We start from the raw sequence: 23,093 nt of genomic DNA on the forward strand, positions 1-23,093 counted from the left end.
GGTGCCTGTCCTGTAATTTCAGGAGATGTTCCCGATGCTTCGTTCATTGGTGAAAGCTGCAGCTGAGGTTCACAGTCCTCTGTGGCATTTGCATTTGGCTGGAGCCTCAGATATGACTAAGCCGTCATAAAGGCTGCTAAGAACCCTCCCCTGGGAGGGCACTCCATTTAACAAGGCGGGACTTCTGAGGGAGACCGGCTGAGAATTGGACCCATTTCAATGGATGTTTAAGATGTTTTTAATTATTTTTAAGATTTTACTGTAAAAATTTACTTTTATGTGTTCTGTGTGTTTTAACTGTTGTTAGCTGCCCTGAGCCCAATAGGGGAGGGCGGGATATAAATATAATAAAATAAATAAAAGTTTGAAGATACGTTTCATGCAGGTTTCATTAGTCCCCCTGCACTCAACCAGGAAGTGTATTTAGGAGTAACATAATCTAAACGTCAGAATTAAAAGAGGGCCACTATTCCATCGAACTGCCGTTCCAAGAGAATCCTAATGGTGTCAAGTTCCGTCGCTATGCAGGCATTTGAAACAGTTGTCAAAGGTGGGACTGGAGAAGGCTCCCAGAAGCAAGTCAGACACACACAGAACCTTCAGATAACCCAGGAAACACTGAGCCTCAGACCACTGGGATGGCATCTCAGGGTCCGGATCTGCTGTTCTAGAGGCACACAAGTTGTCAGACGCATACAGCACTCATCTTAAGGTGCTGGCTCCCTGTCGTCTTCTGTCTGTGGCTTCTGCCAGTGGGCAAAGACTTTTTTTGTTCCCATACCCCCAAAAACCATCACTGGAGCTCCTCCCTGGTTATGGTATTGTTTGTGTGTGGGGGGGGGGGGTTTATCCTTTTAAATGTTGTTTTTAACTGGGGCCCTGATTGGGTAGAAAGAGAGCATATAACGTGTTACATAAATATAATAGATGTCTTCACTTCTGGGCTATGACCCAGATGCTTGCAATGAAATCCTAAACTGTTAAACCCCTCCAAAATCCATTAAATCAAGGATTTTCTTTTGCCCTACATCCAGACACTGAGGGAAAATAGACCATTTCCTTCTCCAGTCCTCAGTTTCTATTCTGTTCAAGTTGAACTTCACTGAAAGATCTTGGAATCAAATCCCCAAGAATGGTGAGGGACTAACTCCAAAAATCCACTCATTTCTATTTAGGATAGCAGCTAAGTCATCCCAGATGTACGAGAAAGGCTACAAATATATACAGGTAAACCATCTTTATCGAATGCATTTTAAAAGAGGCAGCCCTAAAACGCCCACACGTTTCGTAAGAACTATCAGACATCTGCCTGCAGGACCCGGAGACTTGCTGGTTTTTAATTTCCTCAGTAGGTCTACAACGGGGTGGCCAAACTTGCTCAACATAAGAATAAACAAGTGTTTGAGAGCCACACAAGACATGAACATCAGATGTTTGAGGGAAGGAAGGAAGATAGGGGAGGGAGGAGGGAAGGAAAGGTGGAAAGAAAGCAACTAACTTCAAATGCATGTTCTAAGTTGCCAGCTAGCTTGGCTTGGAGAAGTGATTTAGAGAGACAAATGCCTTCTTCAAGCCAACCCACCCGGTGGTGGGGGCTTCCAGAGTCACACGATATATGTGAAAGAGCCACATGTGGCTCCCAAGCTGCAGTTTGGCCACCCCTGGTCTAGAACTTCATCTCTGGTCACCTCAATTTGGTTCAGTTCTTCAGACTCATTTCCTGAAAATGGGCTGCGGCATGGGTGTGCACCCCACACTTTCCACAGTGAACACAGAAGCAAAAAAATCATTGAACTTCTCTGCCATCTCCCCACCTTTCTTTAGCAATCTCTATCTCTTTGTCATCCAAAGGCCCCATTGCTTCTCTGACTGGTTTCCTGCTCCCGATATATTTTAAAGAACGTTTATTGTTTTGATGCTTTTAGCAACCTGCTCCTCAAAATCTCTTTTTTGCATGCCTAATTATTGACTTACCTTTCTTTTGTCAGAGCCTGTGGTCCCTCCTGTTGAACTCGCTAGGGCAGACCTTCTTAATAAACTCTTAATAGTAGCTCTTCAACATTTAAAGAAAAAGCTTGGTCTATCGTATACTGAACCAGACCTTTACCAGAGTCCCTGGAGAAAAGAGCCAGCACACCAAGACACAGGCCAGAGCCCAACACACTATGTTTCTAGGTGCACGGCTGGACCGCTGCTCTGTGAGGGTGATGCTGCAGAGAGACCCCCAAATCTCTAACGAAAGCTGATTGATCAACCATCAGTACATAAAGCATGCAAGTGCCATACAGACATTGGTTAAGTTCTGAACCTGCTCGCTTCCCCAGGCATATTTCAGACGAGACAGATTAACATCCTGGGCATGGTTGTCACAAAGGTGGTTCTGGAGGCCTAATTTAGCAGCTTTCCACAGGTAACAGCCCAGCTTACATAGGGGCTGCTGTGTGAAGGCAGTTCTGCAGGAAAGAGCGCTTGCCTTGCCAGCATCCTGTTTAAACCAAGGCTCTGCTCCATCGGTAGAAGAGTTTTGCAATCGGGTGGTTCTTCTGGTGGCTGTTTCCTCAGAGAAAGGAACAGTTTGTTTATGGACATGCTGCCGTCTGACCGATTTCTGTTGGGGAAATTGTGAAAGTGTCTGAGCATTACCAACCTGTTCTCCTAGCAGTAGCCTTGGCATGTTTCCTGTAGAAGTGTATCATTAACTTTGAGGTGATGTTTGTGATCTCTCAGCCCAGCTCTAGCAAGAGGTAATTTCCCCCGTTGCTTAACGACTAAGAAGTGTTTCCTGCTTAACCAGACCAAATCTGCTTTTCTACAGCCTGAATCCCTCGCTCACTTGGGGTGGGGTGGAAGGGATCTCCAAGTGTGTGCTTTTGTGTACAGGTTAAAAGAGAGTTTCTAAACTAAGCTGACACCCTTTTAATAGCCTAGTTGTGTCCCACATGCAAATTTGAAACCTGCTACACCTAGTTTTGGAGCCCAAATTAATACTTTGCCATTCCTCTGTGTGTGTGACAATGCGTGCTTTGTTTCTTAATCTCTGTGTTTCTGCACAAGCTGCTTTAATAGTCTTCAAGCTTTCTGGTCCTATTTCTGTGTTGCACCATTGGGGCTCTTCCAGCAACACCAACAGAAATCCAGACATCATAATGCTGTATGAAAGCAACTGCTGCTTTTTGCCCCCCTAACAACAGCAGAAGAGTCCTGCTGGATCAAGCCAGGGAGGGTCCATCATTGAGACCAGCCTCCTGACTCCCATAAGGGCCAAGTGGTTCCCCTGGAGGGCGAGCGACAGGGCAGAGAGGCCAAGGCTTCCTTGCCCCAATGCTGCCTGGGATGCAGAGGCTGGGGGCCTCTGTGTGGAGGTCTTCCCCCACCCCTGCTGTGTGGGGCCTGGGTTCTGGTCCTCTGCCTGGAGCCAATTCTGGCCGGAGGACATCTGTGATTTCATTTCACAAACTGTCCTTCACTTCAGTTTGCCTTGAAAGATGGTGAGGGGCCTGGAGACCACGTCCTATGAAGAAAGGTTGAAGGAGCTTGGGATGTTTAGCCTGGAGAGGAGGCGGCTGAGAGGTGATAGGATCACCATCTTCAAGTCCTTGAAGGGCTGTCAGATAGAGGATGGGGTGGAATTGGGAGGGAGTGGGCTCTCCTTCCTCGGAGGTTTTTCAACAGAGGCTAGATGGCCACCTGACAGCAATGAGGATCCTGCGAATTTAGGGGGAGGCGTTTGTGAGTTCCCTGCATTGTGCAGGGGGTTGGACTGGATGACCTTGAAGTTCCCTACCACTCTAAATTCTGTAATTCTAAGTTCCCACAGGCTTCTTCCTTGGGAGGTGGTGGGCTCTCCTTCCTCGGAGGTTTTTCAACAGAGGCTAGAGGGCCACCTGACAGCAATGAGGATCCTGCGAATTTAGGGAGAGGTATCTGTGCGTTTCCTGCCTTGTGCAGGGGTCGGACTAGATGACCTTGGGGGGTACCTTCTGAAACGCCCCAGTCAGGAATCCCATCCCGACCCCCGGGAGCTGCGGTCTCCCTTCGTCCTGCCAAGGGGGGGGGGCGTTGCTGGGCGGCCCTGGCGCGGAGGGGCCCCGCCCGCAGCAGCATCTCCCGGGCGCGCCTGGCTCCTGGCGGCGGGAGGCCTGGGGGGCGGGGCGGGGTGTCGAGGCGGCCATCTTGAGAGCGGGCCGAGCTGCCCGCGTCCAAGATGGCGGCGGAGGGCGCCTGGTGCCCGCGGGGCCTCCTCCTCGTCGTCGTCCTCCGCGCGGCGCCATGAGCGGCCGGGCCCTGCTGCGCCTCCTGGGCCGGGGGCGCCGCTGCCGCCGCCTCCTGCTGCTGGGCCTGAGGGCGCCCCCCGCAGCCGGCCCCCTGCGCCCCGCGCCGCCCCGCGGAGCCCTGCTGACGGTAGGGGAGGCCTGCCCCGCCGAGGGGGCCGCGGGGTCACCGGGAAGGGGGGAGGGAAATGGCTGCGACTCCCATGGCATGGAATGGGGAATTGGGCTGCGGTGCTTTTAACGTAGAGGCCCCAGATTTGCAGCACGTCCTCCGATGCCCCTCCTCAAAAGACCCTCCAAGTTTCAGAAGGAGTGGACCAGGGGGTCCAGTTCTGTGAGCCCCCAAGGAAGGATTAACATGTGCTGCTTCACCCCAAGGGTGGTTAACATGTGGAACTCACTGCCACAGGAGGTGGTGGCGGCCACAAGCATAGACAGCTTCATGAGGGGATTAGATAAAAATATGGAGCAGAGGTCCATCAGTGGCTATTACCCATAGTGTGTATATATATATGTGTGCATGTATGTTTGTGTGTATATGTGTATGTATATGTGTATATATATACACACACACACACACACACACACATATTGACCACTGTGTGACACAAAGTGTTGGACTGGAGGGGCCATTGGCCTGATCCAACAGGGCTTCTCTTATGTTCTTATGTGACACAGAGTGTTGGACTGGATGGGCCACTGGCCTGATCCAACAGGGCTTCTCTTATGTTCTTATGTGACGCAGAATGTTGGACTGGATGGGCCACTGGCCTGATCCAACAGGGCTTCTCTTATGTTCTTATGTGACACAGAGTGTTGGACTGGATGGGCCACTGGCCTGATCCAACATGGCTTCTCTTATGTTCTTATGTGACGCAGAATGTTGGACTGGATGGGCCACTGGCCTGATCCAACAGGGCTTCTCTTATGTTCTTATGTGACGCAGAATGTTGGACTGGATGGGCCACTGGCCTGATCCAACAGGGCTTCTCTTATGTTCTTATGTGACGCAGAATGTTGGACTGGATGGGCCACTGGCCTGATCCAACAGGGCTTCTCTTATGTTCTTATGTGACGCAGAATGTTGGACTGGATGGGCCACTGGCCTGATCCAACAGGGCTTCTCTTATGTTCTTATGTGACACAGAGTGTTGGACTGGATGGGCCACTGGCCTGATCCAACATGGCTTCTCTTATGTTCTTATGTGACGCAGAATGTTGGACTGGATGGGCCACTGGCCTGATCCAACAGGGCTTCTCTTATGTTCTTATGTGACGCAGAATGTTGGACTGGATGGGCCACTGGCCTGATCCAACAGGGCTTCTCTTATGTTCTTATGTGACGCAGAATGTTGGACTGGATGGGCCACTGGCCTGATCCAACAGGGCTTCTCTTATGTTCTTATGTGACACAGAGTGTTGGACTGGATGGGCCACTGGCCTGATCCAACATGGCTTCTCTTATGTTCTTATGTGACGCAGAATGTTGGACTGGATGGGCCACTGGCCTGATCCAACAGGGCTTCTCTTATGTTCTTCTGTGACACAGAGTGTTGGACTGGAGGGGCCATTGGCCTGATCCAACAGGGCTTCTCTTATGTTCTTATGTGACACAGAGTGTTGGACTGGAGGGGCCACTGGCCTGATCCAACATGGCTTCTCTCATGTTCTTCTGTGACACAGAGTGTTGGACTGGAGGGGCCACTGGCCTGATCCTACAGGGCTTCTCTTATGTTCTTCTGTGACACAGAGTGTTGGACTGGAGGGGCCACTGGCCTGATCCAACATGGCTTCTCTCATGTTCTTCTGTGACACAGAGTGTTGGACTGGAGGGGCCACTGGCCTGATCCAACAGGGCTTCTCTTATGTTCTTATGTGACACAGAGTGTTGGACTGGATGGGCCACTGGCCTGATCCTACAGGGCTTCTCTTATGTTCTTCTGTGACACAGAGTGTTGGACTGGAGGGGCCATTGGCCTGATCCAACAGGGCTTCTCTTATGTTCTTATGTGACACAGAGTGTTGGACTGGAGGGGCCATTGGCCTGATCCAACAGGGCTTCTCTTATGTTCTTATGTGACACAGAGTGTTGGACTGGAGGGGCCACTGGCCTGATCCTACAGGGCTTCTCTTATGTTCTTCTGTGACACAGAGTGTTGGACTGGAGGGGCCACTGGCCTGATCCAACATGGCTTCTCTCATGTTCTTCTGTGACACAGAGTGTTGGACTGGAGGGGCCATTGGCCTGATCCAACATGGCTTCTCTTATGTTCTTATGTGCCCCTATCCATTCTTTCCAATAGACGGAAGGCATTGAAAAGGTGTGTGCTGTCCCTTCAAATGTGATGGCCAGAACTTCCTTGGAAAGCAAGCAGTCTGGCAGCGGCTCTCCAGGGTCTCAAGCTGAGGTTTTGCACACCTATTTACTTGGACCCTTTTTAGTTGGAGATGCCAAGGATTGAACCTGGGACCTCCTGCTTACCAAACAGATGCTCTACCACTGAGCCACCATCCACTCCCTGTTGGCGTTGCCAGCTTCCAGGTGAGGCCTGGAGAGCTCCTGCCTTGACAGTTGATCTGTACCTGGCAGAGATCAGCTCCCCTGGAGAAAAGGGCTGCTTGGAAGGGCGGACTCTTGGTCATTGCACCCTGCGGAAGCCCCTCCCCAAGCCCTGCTCTCTCCCAGATCCCGCCCCCCCCCAAAGTCTCCAGGGATTTTCCAACCCAGACATGGCAATCCTAGATAAAATGGAAAAGAACTATATAAGCCCCTTTGGGAGAAAAGCAAGGCATGAATACAGTCAGAGGGGTGGCCACAGCCAGCTAGAATTAGCCAGTGTGCACCAGCCAGCTATTTGATGTCAGTGTTTCGTTGAAGGAGCTGGAGTTGGAAGGGGAGTGAGGTTGCTTACGATGGGACGCACTCACCAATCCACTTGGCTCCACTTGCTTGGCCCCCGAATTCTGCGCCCCCACCCCCCAAACACAAACCTCTTTGACAAGACAGAACCTGCTCCCATCACTGGCCAGGAGCCCTAGGAATGAATCCCAGGCTGGGATTCCTGGAGGAAGAGCTTCCAGTGGGAGTGTTAGAGAGAGAGAGAGATTCCCCTTTCTCATCTGGCATTGATAGTGGAGCTCCGAGGGCTTCAACAGGGATGGTCTGGAATCCTTCCTCTCCCCTCCCTAAACGTGCTGGTTGTTATGTTAATGTACTTGCCTTCATGTTGTATTTCTACAATATATGTTGGAAGTATTAATTAAAATCATGGAAACATATTTAAAATGGGTGTGCTTGGATTGGCTTGAGAGTAGATGGGATCCAGATGGGTGGCGGTCAGACATGGCTTTTCCCGAGCCACTTTGTGAAAATCTTATCCCAGAACAGGTCAGCTGTTGCAGGTATTTTAATGCTCTCTGCAAGAGATGAGTTACTTTGGAGAGAAATGCCCTGTCAGAAATGCAGTGCCCAAATGTGTTTTGTCATGATGCCGGGCACTTCATGATTTCTGTTTTTGGGTGTTTGTGAAAGCCTTCATAAACTTTGCATGGAGTTCTTTTAGATCTCGTTTCCTTGAGTCTAGCTCCAGAGTGCCGTGTGACTCAACCGAGGTTTGTCCTTCTCTAAGCAAAAGGCTCTTCTCTGGTCTTCTCCTTAGAGCTTTCTGTCACGAAGATTTTCCCCTGCGTTTGAAGGACTTTTTTCAGCCACAGTGGAAAAGCAAAAATTGCCAGCCCAACTTTGGAAGCTTTTGGGTAAGTAAGGAAGATAATTTCTGTGTCTTGATGCCTTTTGTGGCACCAGCTGTGGCCAAAATCGTGGTTGTTTGCCCAGTACATTTCACTGCTTCTGTCTATTGTTACTTTTTAAAAGTTCTGTACCAAAAAAAATTGCATCAACTAAATAACGACAGAGCTATTATAATAATGCACAATGATCAGGGAGGTTTTTTTGTAGCAGGAACTCCTTTGCATATTAGGCCACACACCCCTGATGCAGCCAATCCTCCTGGAGTTTTCAGTATGCCCTGTACTAAGAGCCCTGTAAGCTCTTGGCCTTGGTGTCTGTTGTGGGGGAGGAAGATAAAGGAGATTGTGAGCCGCTCTGAGATTCGGAGTGGAGGGCAGGATATAAATCCAATATCATCATCATCATCTTCTTTAAGACCAACGAGTGGTAATGTTTTAAACATGTTTTATTTTAAAGGGTTTTTAAAATCATGTTTGTCTGTGTCCTTTAAAAAGTTTATTTTTATTTATTTATTTTTTATTTATTTGGGATTTATATCCTGCCCTTCCCACAAGTGGCTCAGGGCGGCTTCCAACAATTAATCAAACATAAATTTAAACAATTTAAATATAAAACAATTAAATACTTAAACATCTAAAACCTTAAAAACCAGTAACATTTCAATTTATAAAAACAATTAGACCTTAAAAACCAGTAACATTTCATTTCATATAAACAGATGGCTGCCAGTTACATCAAGTTTCCATCCCAGCTAGGTGTAAGCTAGCCGGAATTTATATTTCTGCTACGTAATCTTTATATTTATATATTTATATTATATATTTATATATAAAGATATATATAAAGAATTTATATTTCTGCTGCGTAATCTTAAGTAGTTACACACACGGCCCAGCCTGGCCCGGCCCGGCCCAAGAAGGCCTCACTTATGTCAGATCCGGCCCTCATAACAAATGAGTTCGGCACCCCTGCCCTAGAGTTCTTGCTCCTGTTGCCTACAAAGGGCTGTGGGGGGATCCTTTTCTTGACATCCCTGCAGAGCCTCCCCATCTCTCCTTCAGCCGGCTAAGTCCCGTGAGGCTGCTTTGAGGCTTCCCCTCCCTGCGGTGTGGCCAAGGAGAGGAAGGGAGAGCAGGGGGAACCTTGCCGTGCTCAGAAGCCTTGAGTGCCAGGAGGCCAACCCCATCTTTGAAGCCGGGGCAACTCAGAAGCTTATTTCTGCCCAAGCGCAGCATTCTAGATTCCTCTTGGTCGAGGACTCATGAGAGAGGCACAGCTTTGACCATATCCTTTGTTTACAGGTGGCCCTTTGTATTTTTCTACCTCTGATCCCCGTCACAATGGCAAAAGCGGTGAAGGGCCCAAAGGGAAATCCCCGGAGGAAGATGAGGGTTTGTAGAGATTTTCTTTTTTCAAATGTGAAACTTCTTGGTGAGAATGTATCTCCGCAGACTGAAAAATAATTCTCTGTGCCCTTATTGATGTCCAGCAAGGAGCTAGTTTTCATGAGTTACGTTCGTGTCGAAACTCGTGTTGTGATCCCCACGGGTGTTCATGTGTTTCCTGGCACCAGGCTTGCTCCTTTGCTCATGAGGACGAAGCCAAAGGCTCTCGAGTGGTACAAAGAAAGTGGACTTTGGGTCGCTCCCTGCAAGCTGACTGATTGGTCAAACCCTGAACTCAGGCCAGGCAGTCACGTCATGGCTCTGCTCAGCCACAGACACAGATTCTCTTGCACCTCTGGGAAGCCTCTTGCTCACAGATACCCAGGCTGCAGACCATCCACTTCCTTTGGGAACTGAAACAACACAGCATCTCATAGAGCAAGGAGAGGAGGATGCCAGCTCTTCTCTACCTCTTGGGTACAGGAGGTGCTTCATAAGAATCTAGGAGGCAATGCCTTTGTTTCTGCAGGACCGCCCTTGGTGTAGAACCAACACTGGGGAGGGACGGTGGCTCAGTGGTAGAGCATCTGCTTGGTAAGCAGAAGGTTCCAGGTTCAATCCCTGGCATCTCCAAAAAAGGGTCCAGGCAAATAGGTGTGAAAAACCTCAGCTTGAGACCCTGGAGAGCCGCTGCCAGTCTGAGTAGACAAGACTGACTTTGATGGACCAAGGGTCTGATTCAGTAGAAGGCAGCTACATATGTTCAACACACACACTTGGTGGAAATTCACAACATGTTGTTGGACCTGCCTTCCTCCCCCTCCCCCCAGCTCCATGAGAGCCAGTATGGGATGCTGACGACTGTCTTTCCCCAAACTTCCAAGAGAAGTTGCCTACAGTGTGCTGACTCAGCTTAAGATGTCAGCGTAAGAACAAGTCTTTGCACAGACATTGGTCGAGCCAGTTTGTCAGTGCACAGATGTGCCGTTCTGGGACGGATTTCTACTTGGCTTTTTAAGACACTGAAAAAAATGGTCTTGAAGTGCCAGGTTGGGTTGCCTTGGTAAATTATTTCTATCTCGAAAGGGGCTGTTGGGTTTGTCCGCCATCTTATTAAAAATAAGTAAAACTTCTAATGATTCCAAAGCGGCTCCGTGGATGGAGGAGTTCCATTGAGATGGTGGGCACCAGCCAATCAGCTGTTGCTACTCTTCTGGGAGGGTGTCTGTCTTTGGAAGATGCAAAGCAGAGTGTGCTGGTTTGATCAAAGCCTTTGGCAAGAGAGAGGAAAGTGTGTGTGTGTGTGTTTACTGCATGGAGCGGTGATGCTGTCCTGCAACCCCCACAGCTTTGAGATGTTACATCTGTACACAGCTTTAGTTTTCTGGTTGGGCTTCAGCCGCTCGCACAAGTTGTGGAGTTCTTACAGCTTGCTCTGCTGAACTATAACAAAGATCACCAGAGCCCCTTATAGACGTTAGGCTTCAGAATGGCTTTGTTTTTGGGGGGGGGGAGGTGTTTCCCATCCAGCACCCTGCCTGTTGAGTCTAGGCTGACCCAATACTGCCCCCAAGTACAGCATCCCTCCCTTAGAGTTTTCGACAGTTCTTCTAAATGTAGCTGAGCAGCCACGGTTGTTATTGCTTCCTTTTCCTCTTGTAACTTGAGCCTGCGTTTTAAAGGGAGAGGTTTGCCCTTCACATAACACATGTCTGTGCCTATCTCAGTGTCGAGAGACTGGAAGAGCTTCTGGCCTAGAAGCAGTTTGGCTGTCTTGTGGCTGGAAATGGCAGGCGCTGTTCCAAGTGAACTGCTGCAACTGCGTCTCTTCCTGTGGCTCCTTTCAGTAAATGGCAAACCCTTCTGCTTCAGGACCACAATATTGGGACCACCGGAGCATCCGAAGGACCATTTTCTCTCATACAGCCCTGCCTGGGAATTAAGGTCAGAGGGAAAGGCCCTCCGGACCCGCCAGTCAAAGAAGCTCATTCTGGGGGGCACATGAAAGAGGGCCTTTTCAGTGGCAGCCCCAAGATGATAGAACAACATCCTCGGGGAGGTGCGCCTAACCTCCTCATTTTCAGTCTTTGCAGCTGAAGACTTTTATGTAGGACTGCGTTTGATTAAAGGAGTCCTAAATTAATAATAATAATAATATTTAATTTGTATCCCACCCTCCCCGCCGAAGCAGGCTCAGGGTGGCTCACAGAGCATAACATAATATACAAACATTACAATAGTTAAAAAACAAACTGTTTACACAGCTAAGATTTCAGGTTTTCACGGCTGGCAACATCATTAGGGTTTGTAGAATCTTTCGGGCTCAAGTGCCGTGTTCTACTGGAGAAAGTTTTTCTTCCATACGTTTCGTTCTCAGCTGCGGAGAACGCAGCTGGTGACAACCCAGCCCATACCTCCGGGCAATCTGGGCAAGGGGGTGCAAGTAGATGTTAAACAACATCGGGGAGAGCACCGCCCCCTGTGGCACCCCACAATTAAGTGGGTGCCTCTGGGACAGTTCACCCCCAATTGCCACCCTTTGTCCCCAACCATCAAGGAAAGAGGAAAGCCATTGCAAGGCCAACCCCTGAATCCCCGTGTCGGCGAGGCGGTGGGTCAGTAACCGATGGTCGACCATATCGAATGCAGCTGATAGGTCTAACAACATCAGCACTGCCTAAGTCCAGATGCTGCTGGAGGTCATCCACTAGGGCGACCAGCACAGTCTCCATGCCATGACCCAGACGAAAGCCAGACTGGTGAGGATCTAGGACAGAAGCGTCATCAAAAAAACCCTCTGCAACTGTAACGCTACTGCCCTCTCAATAATTTTGCCCCAAAAGGGCAAATTTGAGACTGGCCGGTAATGTGCCAATTTGGCCGGATCTGATATAGCCTTTTTCAGGAGAGGGCGGACCACAGCCTCTTTAAGAGCCTTGGAAAGAGCCCCTCCGAGAGGGATCTGTTTACGATGTCCTGTATAGGACACCTAAGCTCCCTCTGGCAAGCTTTGATTAGCCAGGAGGGGCACGGGTCCAGATCACAAGTTGTTGGGCGTACTGTGATTTAAAAATCTTTTTATGTTTTTGATTTTATCTACATTGCGGTCTGTAAGGAAGAAAGGCGGCTGATAAATGTTTTAAACAGAGGGCCATGGAGTCTAGAGCCCCAGCTCCCATGTTGTCCATCTCTTTTGACATTGGACCCACTGGCCCAGACTCTTTTCTCACCTAACCAACCTGGTCCCTGCTCTAGGGTCACCACTGACCATCTTGGACCATCCTGTTTGCCCTGAACAAAAACTCTGCAAGGCAGATGGTTGCTGTTCCTGTTCTATGGATAGGGAGTGGAGTGTGTGCGTAATAAGACAAACACTGGATCCATGGCAGAAAAGAGCACAAGAACATTGGTCTCTCAGCCCAAGGCTGGTGTTTATCCACTGGTCCAGAGCAGTTACACTAACTTTAATTTTCAGGTCAAGATGGGTAGCCGACCGTGTTAGTCTCTCTGTAGCAGTAGAAAAGAGCAGAAGTCCAGTAGCGCCTTCAAGACTCGCAAAACCCGTGGACAGGGTATTGGCTTCCATGAGTCACTGTTCACATCTTCAGATAATTCACAAAAGCTCATGTACCCTGCCATAGTTTTGTTGCTCTTTAAGATGCTATTGGACTCTTGCTCTTTATTTTTCAAAACAAAATCGATGCAAGATTGCTTAAGATATTAACCACCTCTCCGTATGAATTCCCAAGTCAAGGAAGGAAGACGGGGACTTTCTTGAAGTTGTCATAAGAACATAAGAGAAGCCCTGTTGGATCAGGCCAATGGCCCCTCCAGTCCAACACTCTGTGCCACACAGTGGCCAAAACCCAGGTGTTATCAGTGGGGCCAGGACATTAGAAGTCCTCCCATTGTTGCCCCCCCAAGCACCAGGAATACAAAGCTTCACTGCCCCAGACATAAGAACATAAGAGAAGCCCTGTTGGGTCAGGCCAATGGCCCATCCAGTCCAACACTCTGTGTCACGCAGTGGCCAAAAAACCCTGGTGCCATCAGGAGGTCCATCAGTGGGGCCAGGACAATAGAAGCCCTCCCACTGTGCCCCCCCCCAGCACCAAGAATACAGAGCTTCACTTGCCCCAGAAATAAGAACATAAGAGAAGCCATGTTGGATCAGGCCAATGACCCATCCAGTTCAACACTCTGGGCGTTTTCGCACTCACCTTCAGCTGGCACGACCCCCCTCTTCACCGCGCAGGATCTGCGCGGATTTCGCACTAAACGCCGCGGAGCAGCTGGAATAGCCGGAAACTCCTGGCGCAAAAGCCGCTCAAACGGAAACTGCTTTTTGGCGGTTTCCGTTTGAGCGGCTTTTGCGCCGGGAGTTTCCGGCTCTTCCGGCTGCTCAGCGGCATTTAGTGCGAAATCCGCGCAGATCCTGTGCGGTGAAGAGGGGGGTCGCACCGGCTGAAGGTGAGTGCGAAAACGCCCTCTGTGTCACACAATGGTCAAAAGAACCCAGGTGCCATCAGAGGTCCATCAGTGGGGCCAGGACACTACATGTCTTGGTCCCTGCTTTGTCACAGTCATATCAGTACATCTTCAGAGTAGGGAGGGGGTCTTTAACCTCCCTTTCTTAACCAGCAACCCTCAGCTGGGGACAGAATGGCTCTTCAGGAGACACAAGGGAGAGCCGTCCCAATGCTGCCAGGTCTCTCCTGCAGAGCCCTCCTTAAGAGCTGGGCTGTCTGGTGCTTCAAAGGGCACATGCAAGATGGGCAGCCAGCACCCTGCCCAGGAGGTGTGGGGCTGTCAGCGTGCTTAGACCACGACCCGTGGGGTGCTGCTGCAGTGCCCTTTCCTCCAGTGATGGATGAATGAGTGTGGGGGGAGGACAGTCCTCAGTGTCTGGGGGAAAGATCATCCCAGCAGTAATTATTCTGAAAGTGTTCTTTGGCCTGTCGCTGCAACCCTTGCCTGCTTTTAATCACGGAGTTCAGGGTTGAGGTTAATGGCAAATCATTCCTCCTTGAAGGCTCTCTGAGACTGGGGGCCTGGAACTGGTCCCGCTGCTGCTGCCGCCGCGGCCTCTTCCAGCTCTTCTAGGGCTTATTTTTAGGGAACATTTGCAGCGCTGCCGGGAGCTGAATGGAGCCAGGTGGCAGCCGCTCATAGAAACCGGCCTGGCTGTTGTGCGGAGCTGCTGAAATCTTTCTCTGCCGCTGAGTCTTCCAGTGAGCCAGTCTGTGACTTGGCTGTAAGATCTTCAGCAGCCACCGCAGAGTTCGGAGTGCTCCTCAGAAGAGGCCTCAGTATTGGGGGAAGCCCCTTTCTCTGATCAAGCAGCATATGGGATGCATCTGTCTTGACAGCCTCTGAAACTTGGAAGGGGAAGAAGCTTTCTCAGAACTTCCTCTTTGTGTCAGTGGGAGGAAGGCGTTGCGTGCAGAAGAGGAGATGGGCTTGCGGTGGGGGGGCGGGCCCTGGAGGCCTCGGCCCCTCTTAACCTCACAGCATGGCGGGGGGGGGGAAGGCCGTTGGGGGAGAGGCCTTTCCAGCCTGTAGACTGTAGATATATACCCTGCCTGTCACGTTCTCAGGGTGCAGGCAGGCAGGAGTCCAAAGCCAGTCCAAGGTCAAAGTCCAGGAAGTCAAGCAGGAGCCAAGTCACTAATGCAGAATCACAAACCGGAATCAGAAGTCAATGTCCAAAAGCCACAAGGTCAGGGTGCCAAGGAAATCAAGCAGGTCAGGATCAGGAATCAGGAAGGAGCGTGGATGCAAGCCAGAGAATAGACTTGTTGCTTCCACAAGGTTTCCAGGTCCTGGGTGGGAGCTATATGGGAGTCTCAATCAGCCTGCTCCCTGGGTGGCAGTGACTCTGCTAGAACTCAGGGCTGAGAGATCTGAAGCATCAGCGTGCCTCATGTCTTCGCTCTGAAAGTTCTTTCCAGAGCCTGCTTCGAACTCTTGAGATGGGAGGAGGAGAGCTTGGAGGAGATTGATGTCAACAGCTGTCACTGGTGCCGGAGAGTGATTGATGGGCCAGCTGCTGTTTGTTCAGCTGAGGAACTGGCTGGCAACTCTTCCAGGTCTGTTAACCCTTCCAGCTCCTCCTTGTCAGGGCTCATGACACTGCTCTTCTCTCTGAATCAGAATCTCAGAGTGGCTTACAGTCTCATAGAATCCAGGGTCATCTAGTCCAACCCCCTGCACAATGCCGCAGCGGGACCAGTTCCAGGCTCCCAGGCTCAGAGAGCCTTCAAGGGGGAATGATTTGCCATTAACCCCAACCTTTTTATCTCCTTTATTTTCTTCCCCCACAACAAACACCCTGTGAGATGGGCGGGGCTGAGAGAGCTCTCCCAGAAGCTGCCCTTCCAAGGACAACTCTGCTAGACCTATGACTGATCCAAGGCCATTCCAGCAGCTGCAAGTGGAAGAATCAAACCTGGTTCTCCCAGATAAGAGTCTGGGCACTTAACTACTACACCAAACTGGCTGAATTCCCAGTCGGCCACAAAGAGCTTGCGGGGGAGGCTTAGGGGCTGGGAAGCCGACGGGCCCTCTGGGAAGCAAGAGGCTTCATGTTAATAGGACAGCGCATTGTCTGTGCTTTGCTGGTAGCTGAAAGGTGAAGAGAATGTCCCCGGCTCAGGCTTGTCATGCTTCCTTGAGAGGAGACCTGGGTCATCTGCCCACTTGCCCCTGCTCCCTAAGCAAGAAAGTCTGGCTCCTCTTCTTCCTCCTATTCTTTCCTTCGGTATCACAGCCTTCTCTTAACTCAGGGCTTCATTGTACATCAGCTTGTGCCTCAGTGGTGAGTTTGCGGAGCCTTCTGGGCCCCCATGATGACAGGGCTGTGAAGGAGGGGCAGAGGAGGGGGAACTGGGCTGGCTTTGTTCAGGGCACAAGAGCTTTCTCAGAGCCCAGGCCTCTCCTCTTGAGGTGGCCATTGGGGGGTGCAGGACAGAGCAGACCGCACATGGAAAACGGGGCCGGTGTCTGATAGCGGGGTGGGGTGGGGTTTGAGCCTCGTGACCACAGCCGGGGCTGTCTCTGGGCTTCGTGGTGCTTACGGCAGGATGGGTCTCGCTGGTGGTGTTCACTGATAAATGTCTTTGTTAACACATTTGCAAAGAAACCTAATCTGGGCCGCCACACACCAGTGTGCCAACAAAGCAGCCGTAATTTATTTGCAGTTCCTTATTCTTTGGTTCTTGAGTCAGACGTGCTGCTGGCCAAGGGAAGGGGGGGCATGTGTGTGGAGCATCCTGATCCGGCCAGAAAGCAGAAGGGGCCAGGCCTGGGTGGAGCATGATGGGGAAGCGGGCTTTTAACCCTTCACGTGCTGCTCCTGCATTTAGCTGTAGGGCAGGGGTGGCCAACGGTAGCTCTCCAGATGTTTTTTGCCTACAACTCCCATTAGCCCCAGCCAGCATGGCCATGCTGGCTGGGGCTGATGGGAGTTGTAGGCAAAAAACATCTGGAGAGCTACCGTTGGCCACCCCTGCTGTAGGGCATTTTGCAAGTGGCAGATTTGCAGAATTGGCTAGAATGTACTAAACAGCAGCATCAGGTAGGCACTGGGTGCTTCTCCGGCTGTGTCGGTACTGGGGCAACAATGCCACGGGACAGAGTGGAGCCTCGAGGTAAGGTCTCGGATGGCAGGAGAGAAGGGCGCATGCCCCGGGTGTGTTGGTGGGGGGGCTTGAAGCAGATCGGCTGGTCTGGAGGAGAGGGAGGTTGCAAGCAGTTTTGCCCTGCTGCTCTCCAGCCTGTCTCCCTTTTGTTCCAAAGGATCTTTTGTGAGAGCCCCTTGTGGTCTTGTCTCATGCACATACACACACACACACAGAGCCCCCAAATATTTATTTACTTATTTAGTAGGCTTTTATTCCTCCCTTTCCCATAACGGGCTCAGGAGGGATCATAGCCTACACTGAACAACAATAAAAACCTGCCATTTAAATTTAAAACAATACAATAAAAGTAGTAAATCAAACAATAGAACAAACAAGTGGATCATCAGGCTGGAAGGGCACATTTCAGAGAGATGCAGCATTTTTCAGCCCAAAACAAATGATGGTGATGATAAATAGGATGGCACCAGGGCCTTTTTTGTAGAAAAAGCCCAGCAGTAACTCATTTGCATATCAGGCCACACCCCCTGATGCCAAGCCAGCCGGAATTGCGTTCCTGTGTGTTCCTGCTTTAAAAAAGCCCTGGAGAGCACCATCGTCTGTAAAGCATGATGTCCCAACAAGGGAGACCAACTGATGGAATAGCTGCTGGAATAGGATGCCCATTGCTTCAACCATAGGCCCAGCGGAACAGCTGTGTCTTACAGGCCCTACAAAATTATAGTAATTCAGGTAGGGCCCAGATCTCCATAGGGAGCTGATTCCACCAGGCAGGGGCCAAAGCCAAAAAGGCCAGCAAATGCAGAGCAGAGGAACCTGGCGCAGAGGCTGCCGGTTGTGCAGTTGCCGCATCATAAACTCCCCGCTGGTTGCAGCGCTGCTGTCCAAGATACCTCAGTGTAAATGGGACCACGGAGGAGAGACTAAGCCACAACAAAAAGAAAAAAACTCTCCGTGTAAAATGCAATTTTAACTTGTTGTGAATAATAAGTATCAAAATACAAAACGAATATTATCAGCGCACATCACCAAGTTAAAACCTCATCAGTTACTCAGTGCTCCTACTGCCCTGATGTGGCTGAAAGCCCCTAAATTACATTCAGTCCAGTATTAAAAGTAGGTTGTCCAACGGAGAACCGGTTCGCTTTGCAAGCCGTTCCGGATCTCGAATCCTTCTTCCAGGGACCATTCTTTTGGCCCCTATAGAATTCTTTCGGCCCCGTCTGTATGTTATGTGGTTATTGTTTTGTAGAATTCTTTTGGCGCTACTGGAGCTGGAAATCTGTACAATACTCCTAAGAATGGTCCCTGGAGGAAGGATTCGGGATCCGAAACGGCTCGCAAAGCGGACCGGTTCTCCGTTGGACCACCTATTTTTCATACTGGACTGAACGTAGTTTAGGGGCTTTCAGCCACATCAAGGCAGTAGGAGCATTGAGTAACTTGTGAAGTTTTAACTTGGTGATGTGCACTGATAATACTCGTTTTGTATTTTGATACTTATTATTCACAAGTTAAAATTGCATTTTACACGGAAAGTTTTTCCTTTTTGTTGTGTCCAAGACACCTCGGCAGTTGCTGGCCTGGCCCCCTCTGGTGGGCACTTGAGGACAGCTTTGTCCCGTTTTTCTTTCTGTGTGTTGCTTTGTCCCTCCCCTTTCGCCTGGCTCAGCTCATTTGCAGAACGGAAACAGACTAAAAGCCGAAAAGCTGGAAAGAGCCGACGTTCAGATTCCTCAGACAGTGCAGTCGCCCCCTTTCTGAGAGAGCATTCCTCTCTGAACTCTTTCAGACCCAGGGACAAGCAGCCTTCTTGAGCGGCTGGCCGAGTTTGAAACAGGCTTCCCCATCCAGCCTCGCTGGCTCACCTCGCTTCTTGCGCCTCCTCCTCCTTTGGTCCCTGGGACAGGGGCGTGTAACACGATACCACCCCACAAGCCAGATTCTGCCTCTTCCAGCCCAGCTCTGCTTTTCCAGGAAAAACGAAATGTGGGCCATGGAACAGATGGTGTGGGGCCTGTGGCTTGAAGCAAAACCGTTTCCCTCCCTCCTTCGCAGCACTGGTCTTGATGCGCTCTTTATGTTTCCCCCTCTCCAGAGGAGAAGAAGCGCCGGGAAAGGGAAGACCAGATGTATCGGGAGCGCCTTCGGACCCTCTTCCTCATCGCCATCATCATGAGTCTGCTGAACTCCTTGAGCTCCAGTGGGGGCAACATCTCCTGGAACGACTTTGTGAACGAGATGCTGGCGAAAGGGGAAGTGCAGCGGATTCAGGTGGTCCCGGAGGGCGACATTGTGGAGATCTACTTGCATCCTGGGGCAGTTGTGTTTGGACGGCCCGTGAGTGTCTCTTTTCACTTTAATCCTACAGCAAGATGAGAGCCAGTTTGGTATAGTGGTTAAGTGCATGGACTCTTATCTGGGACAACTGGGTTTGATTCCCCACTCCCCCACTTGCACCGCCTGGAATGGCCCTGGGTCAGCCATAGCTCTCACAGGAGTTGTCCTTGAAAGGACAGCTGCTGTAAGAGCTCTCTCAGCTCCACCCACCTCACAGAGTGTCTGTTGTGGAGGGAGAAGATATAGGAGATTGTAAGCCGCTCTGAGACTCTGTCCTTCGAAGGGCAGCGTCTGTCAGAGCTCTCTCAGCCCCACCTGCTTCACAGGGTGTCTGTTGTGGTGGGAGAAGATATAGGAGATTGTAAGCTGCTCTGAGCCTCTGTCCTTGAAAGGGCAGCTGCTGTGAGAGCTCTCTCAGCTCCACCCACCTCACAGGGTATCTGTTGTGGGGGGGGGGGGAGGTAAAGGAGATTATATGCCCTTCTGAGATTCAGAGTATAGGTGAGGATATAAATCCAATATCATCATCATCATCTTTTTATTCTTCTTAATGTGTGAGAAAATAGGTGAGAAGAGTGTCTTTCATTACTTTGTTACTGGGAGTTCTTTCAGGGTTGGTAGGAGAACTTTATTATTTTCAAAACATGTATTAGCTGCTTACAGTGTAAATAGAACAGCAGTTAAAAAAAAGACAACCCACCTACAAGGCCACAATTCAAATCTCAATTGGGGCTGCCAATAAATAAAAACTAAATTAGTCAAATGTGGTCCTAAATACAACGGTTCTCAGCTGCCTCCTGAAGACCTGGGAAAGCTGTTCCATAATCATGGGGCTACCACTGAAAAGACCCTCTCTCATGTGCCCACTAGATGAGCTTCTTTGATTGGTAGGACAGTCAGGAGGGCCCCTCCCTGTGATCTGTGGGCAGGGAATTCTGCACATTTTGAGTTTCAAAGACCTGCCTCTCTGCCAGCATCCAGCCAGGTGAAAGGGACTGTGAAACTCAGCCTAGTTCCCCATTAACCGCAGTTGGCCCACTGCCCAGCAGGTTCAAAGGCAGCTCGTAAAGTCCAGTCTGTCAATTAGGACCTGCTTTTCCTCTTTGCTGTAACTTCTGTGACACGTTCACATTTTGAAATCAACACGAAGGAAGTTTCCCTGAATCACCCTAACTTCTGAAAATTCACCTTAGATCTGAGATGCGTGAACACCTGAATCGGCCTTATACTGGATGAGACCCTTGGCCCATCAGGGGCTGCTCACACTGGCAGTGGCTGTCCAGGGTCTCAGAAGAAGACGACGACTGCAGACTTATTCCCCCACCCTTCTCTCTGAATCAGAGTCTTACAATCTCCTATATCTTCTCCCCCCACAACAGACACCCTGTGAGGTGGGTGGGGCTGAGAGGACTCTCACAGCAGCTGCCCTTTCAAGGACAACCTCTGCCAGAGCTCTGGCTGACCCAAGGCCATTCCAGCAGCTGCAAGTGGAGGAGTGGGGAATCAAACCCGGTTCTCCCAGATAAGAGACCTCTGGCTGACCCAAGGCCATTCCAGCAGCTGCAAGTGGAGGAGTGGGGAATCCAACCAGGTTCTCCCAGATAAGAGAGCTCTGGCTGACCCAAGGGCCTTCCAGCAGCTGCAAGTGGAGGAGTGGGGAATCAAACCCAGTTCTCCCAGATAAGAGAGCTCTGGCTGACCCAAGGCCATTCCAGCAGCTGCAAGTGGAGGAGTGGGGAATCCAACCCCGTTCTCCCAGATAAGAGAGCTCTGGCTGACCCAAGGCCATTCCAGCAGCTGCAAGTGGAGGAGTGGGGAATCCAACCCGGTTCTCCCAGATAAGAGAGCTCTGGCTGACCCAAGGCCATTCCATCAGCTGCAAGTGGAGGAGTGGGGAATCAAACCCGGTTCTCCCAGATAAGAGAGCTCTGGCTGACCCAAGGCCATTCCAGCAGGTGCAAGTGGAGGAGTGGGGAATCAAACCCGGTTCTCCCAGATAAGAGAGCTCTGGCTGACCCAAGGCCATTCCAGCAGCTGCAAGGGGAGGAGTGGGGAATCAAACCCGGTTCTCCCAGATAAGAGAGCTCTGGCTGACCCAAGGCCATTCCAGCAGCTGCAAGGGGAGGAGTGGGGAATCCAACCCAGTTCTCCCAGATAAGAGAGCTCTGACTGACCCAAGGCCATTCCAGCAGCTGCAAGTGGAGGAGTGGGGAATCAAACCCAGCTCTCCCAGATAAGATAACCACTACGCCAAACTGGCTGTCAAATGACTCCTGTTTCATTCCTCCATGGGCAGCTATGAGGGACTGAACGAGGGGTCTGTGATGTTTAAGCCTTTCCCCAGTTTCCTGGAGTTCTTGCAGCGGCTGCAAGTGAATCCAGGAGGAATGGCAGTAATAGTTGAAGCTGTCTCTGTGGGGAAGAGCGCCTCCCTCAGGCCAGGTAGAATGTGGCTCCCAGCACATCTCTTGGTGGTGCAGTTAGTGCTCCCTTTAAGGTGAAGCCCAGGCGCTGTTTCAGATTTCCAGCGGCTGCGTCTCCTCCCCATGCTGTGTGGGGGTCATAGGTGCTGCCCCTGCCCCCTGTTACAAGGGCTCCTCGCTGTGCCCCTTGTGGCATCAGATTCACTCTCTGTCGTGTGTCTCCAGAGGCTGGCCCTGATGTACCGGATGCAAGTGGCCAACATCGACAAGTTCGAAGAGAAGCTGCGAGCGGCCGAGGAGGAGCTGAACATCCACGTGAAGGACAGGATCCCCGTCTCCTACAAGCGCACCGGCTTCTTTGGAAAGTAAGGCCAATTCTGGAGGGAACGGCTCTGGACTTTGCAAGGCACCCTCACCCGCGTGCAGCCGCTCCAGCTGCCTCCTGCCCTGCTGCCTGCCTCCCCTCTTCTTCACCGTTTCCCTCATACTGTGAGAGCTGCACAGGCAGCCTCCTGAAAGGTGCCCATTGCCCCAGGCAGGGCAGCAGCAGCAGCTGCCGTGCCGGGGATCTGTGGGGCCGGCAAGCAAAGAGATGTTTCCCCTCCCCCCACCCCCACCCAGTTGCCTCGCTCTGCATCAGGAGATAATTCCCCTAGCGATGGGGGGGGGTGACATTGGGCAGCCTGAACCACTCAGGCAGAGGAGTAATATTCTGCAAAAAACGCCCAGATCAATTTTCTCAGCGGATGCTGCCGGGTGGCTTGGGGAACACGCTGATGATCGCAGTGTGGCCCAGCCAGTGGGTTGAAAGCATTAGAGCTCCCGCCAGCCTCCCCCACTGCATTATCTTTGGCTTATAAAAATAAACGGCCAGCTTTTGCCCATGAGAACAACGGCTGACCGCACCTCAGGCGGACGCTGACTCACAGCCCCATGCTGAGCACTAACCGCTTTGATAATCAAATCCCAAATGTCAATGAGAAGCAAGTGCTGCTGTTAGATGTATAGACTGCCTTACGCAGAGCCCCAGTCCTTTCTCCCGTGGAGTCCACAAAGGCTAATGCTTTCTGTGCTACGCTAAAGTCTACATCAGAAATGAAGAGCAGACAGGAGGCAGGTTAAAAACAACAACAACGAAAGGCGGTGGAAGAGCCGGCTTGGCACTTGGTGTGTGTTTTTTGTCTGGACACCAGCAAGCGCCAACCCTTTGTGGTTTCTTTCCTCCTGTTGCAATCTGTTTGCTCTCCCATTAAAACCAGCAGCTTTTATTGGCAAAAGGTGAT

The 23,093-nt window shown here is 50.8% G+C and overlaps 1 protein-coding gene across 1 annotated transcript in view; it reads left to right on the forward strand.

Moving 5' to 3' along the window:
- The first annotated feature begins 4,269 nt into the window (after positions 1–4,269).
- The window catches only part of SPG7 (SPG7 matrix AAA peptidase subunit, paraplegin), a 46,463-nt gene continuing 27,639 nt past the window's right edge, over positions 4,270–23,093 (forward strand). Inside the window, 5 exon segments of the mRNA XM_060253866.1 lie at positions 4,270–4,401; positions 7,931–8,027; positions 9,324–9,413; positions 19,146–19,387; positions 22,036–22,175. Coding sequence (XP_060109849.1) covers positions 4,270–4,401; positions 7,931–8,027; positions 9,324–9,413; positions 19,146–19,387; positions 22,036–22,175 — 701 coding nt within the window.

The sequence above is a fragment of the Heteronotia binoei genome, chromosome 14 (assembly GCF_032191835.1).
Source record: "Heteronotia binoei isolate CCM8104 ecotype False Entrance Well chromosome 14, APGP_CSIRO_Hbin_v1, whole genome shotgun sequence".
Lineage (NCBI taxonomy): Eukaryota > Metazoa > Chordata > Lepidosauria > Squamata > Gekkonidae > Heteronotia > Heteronotia binoei.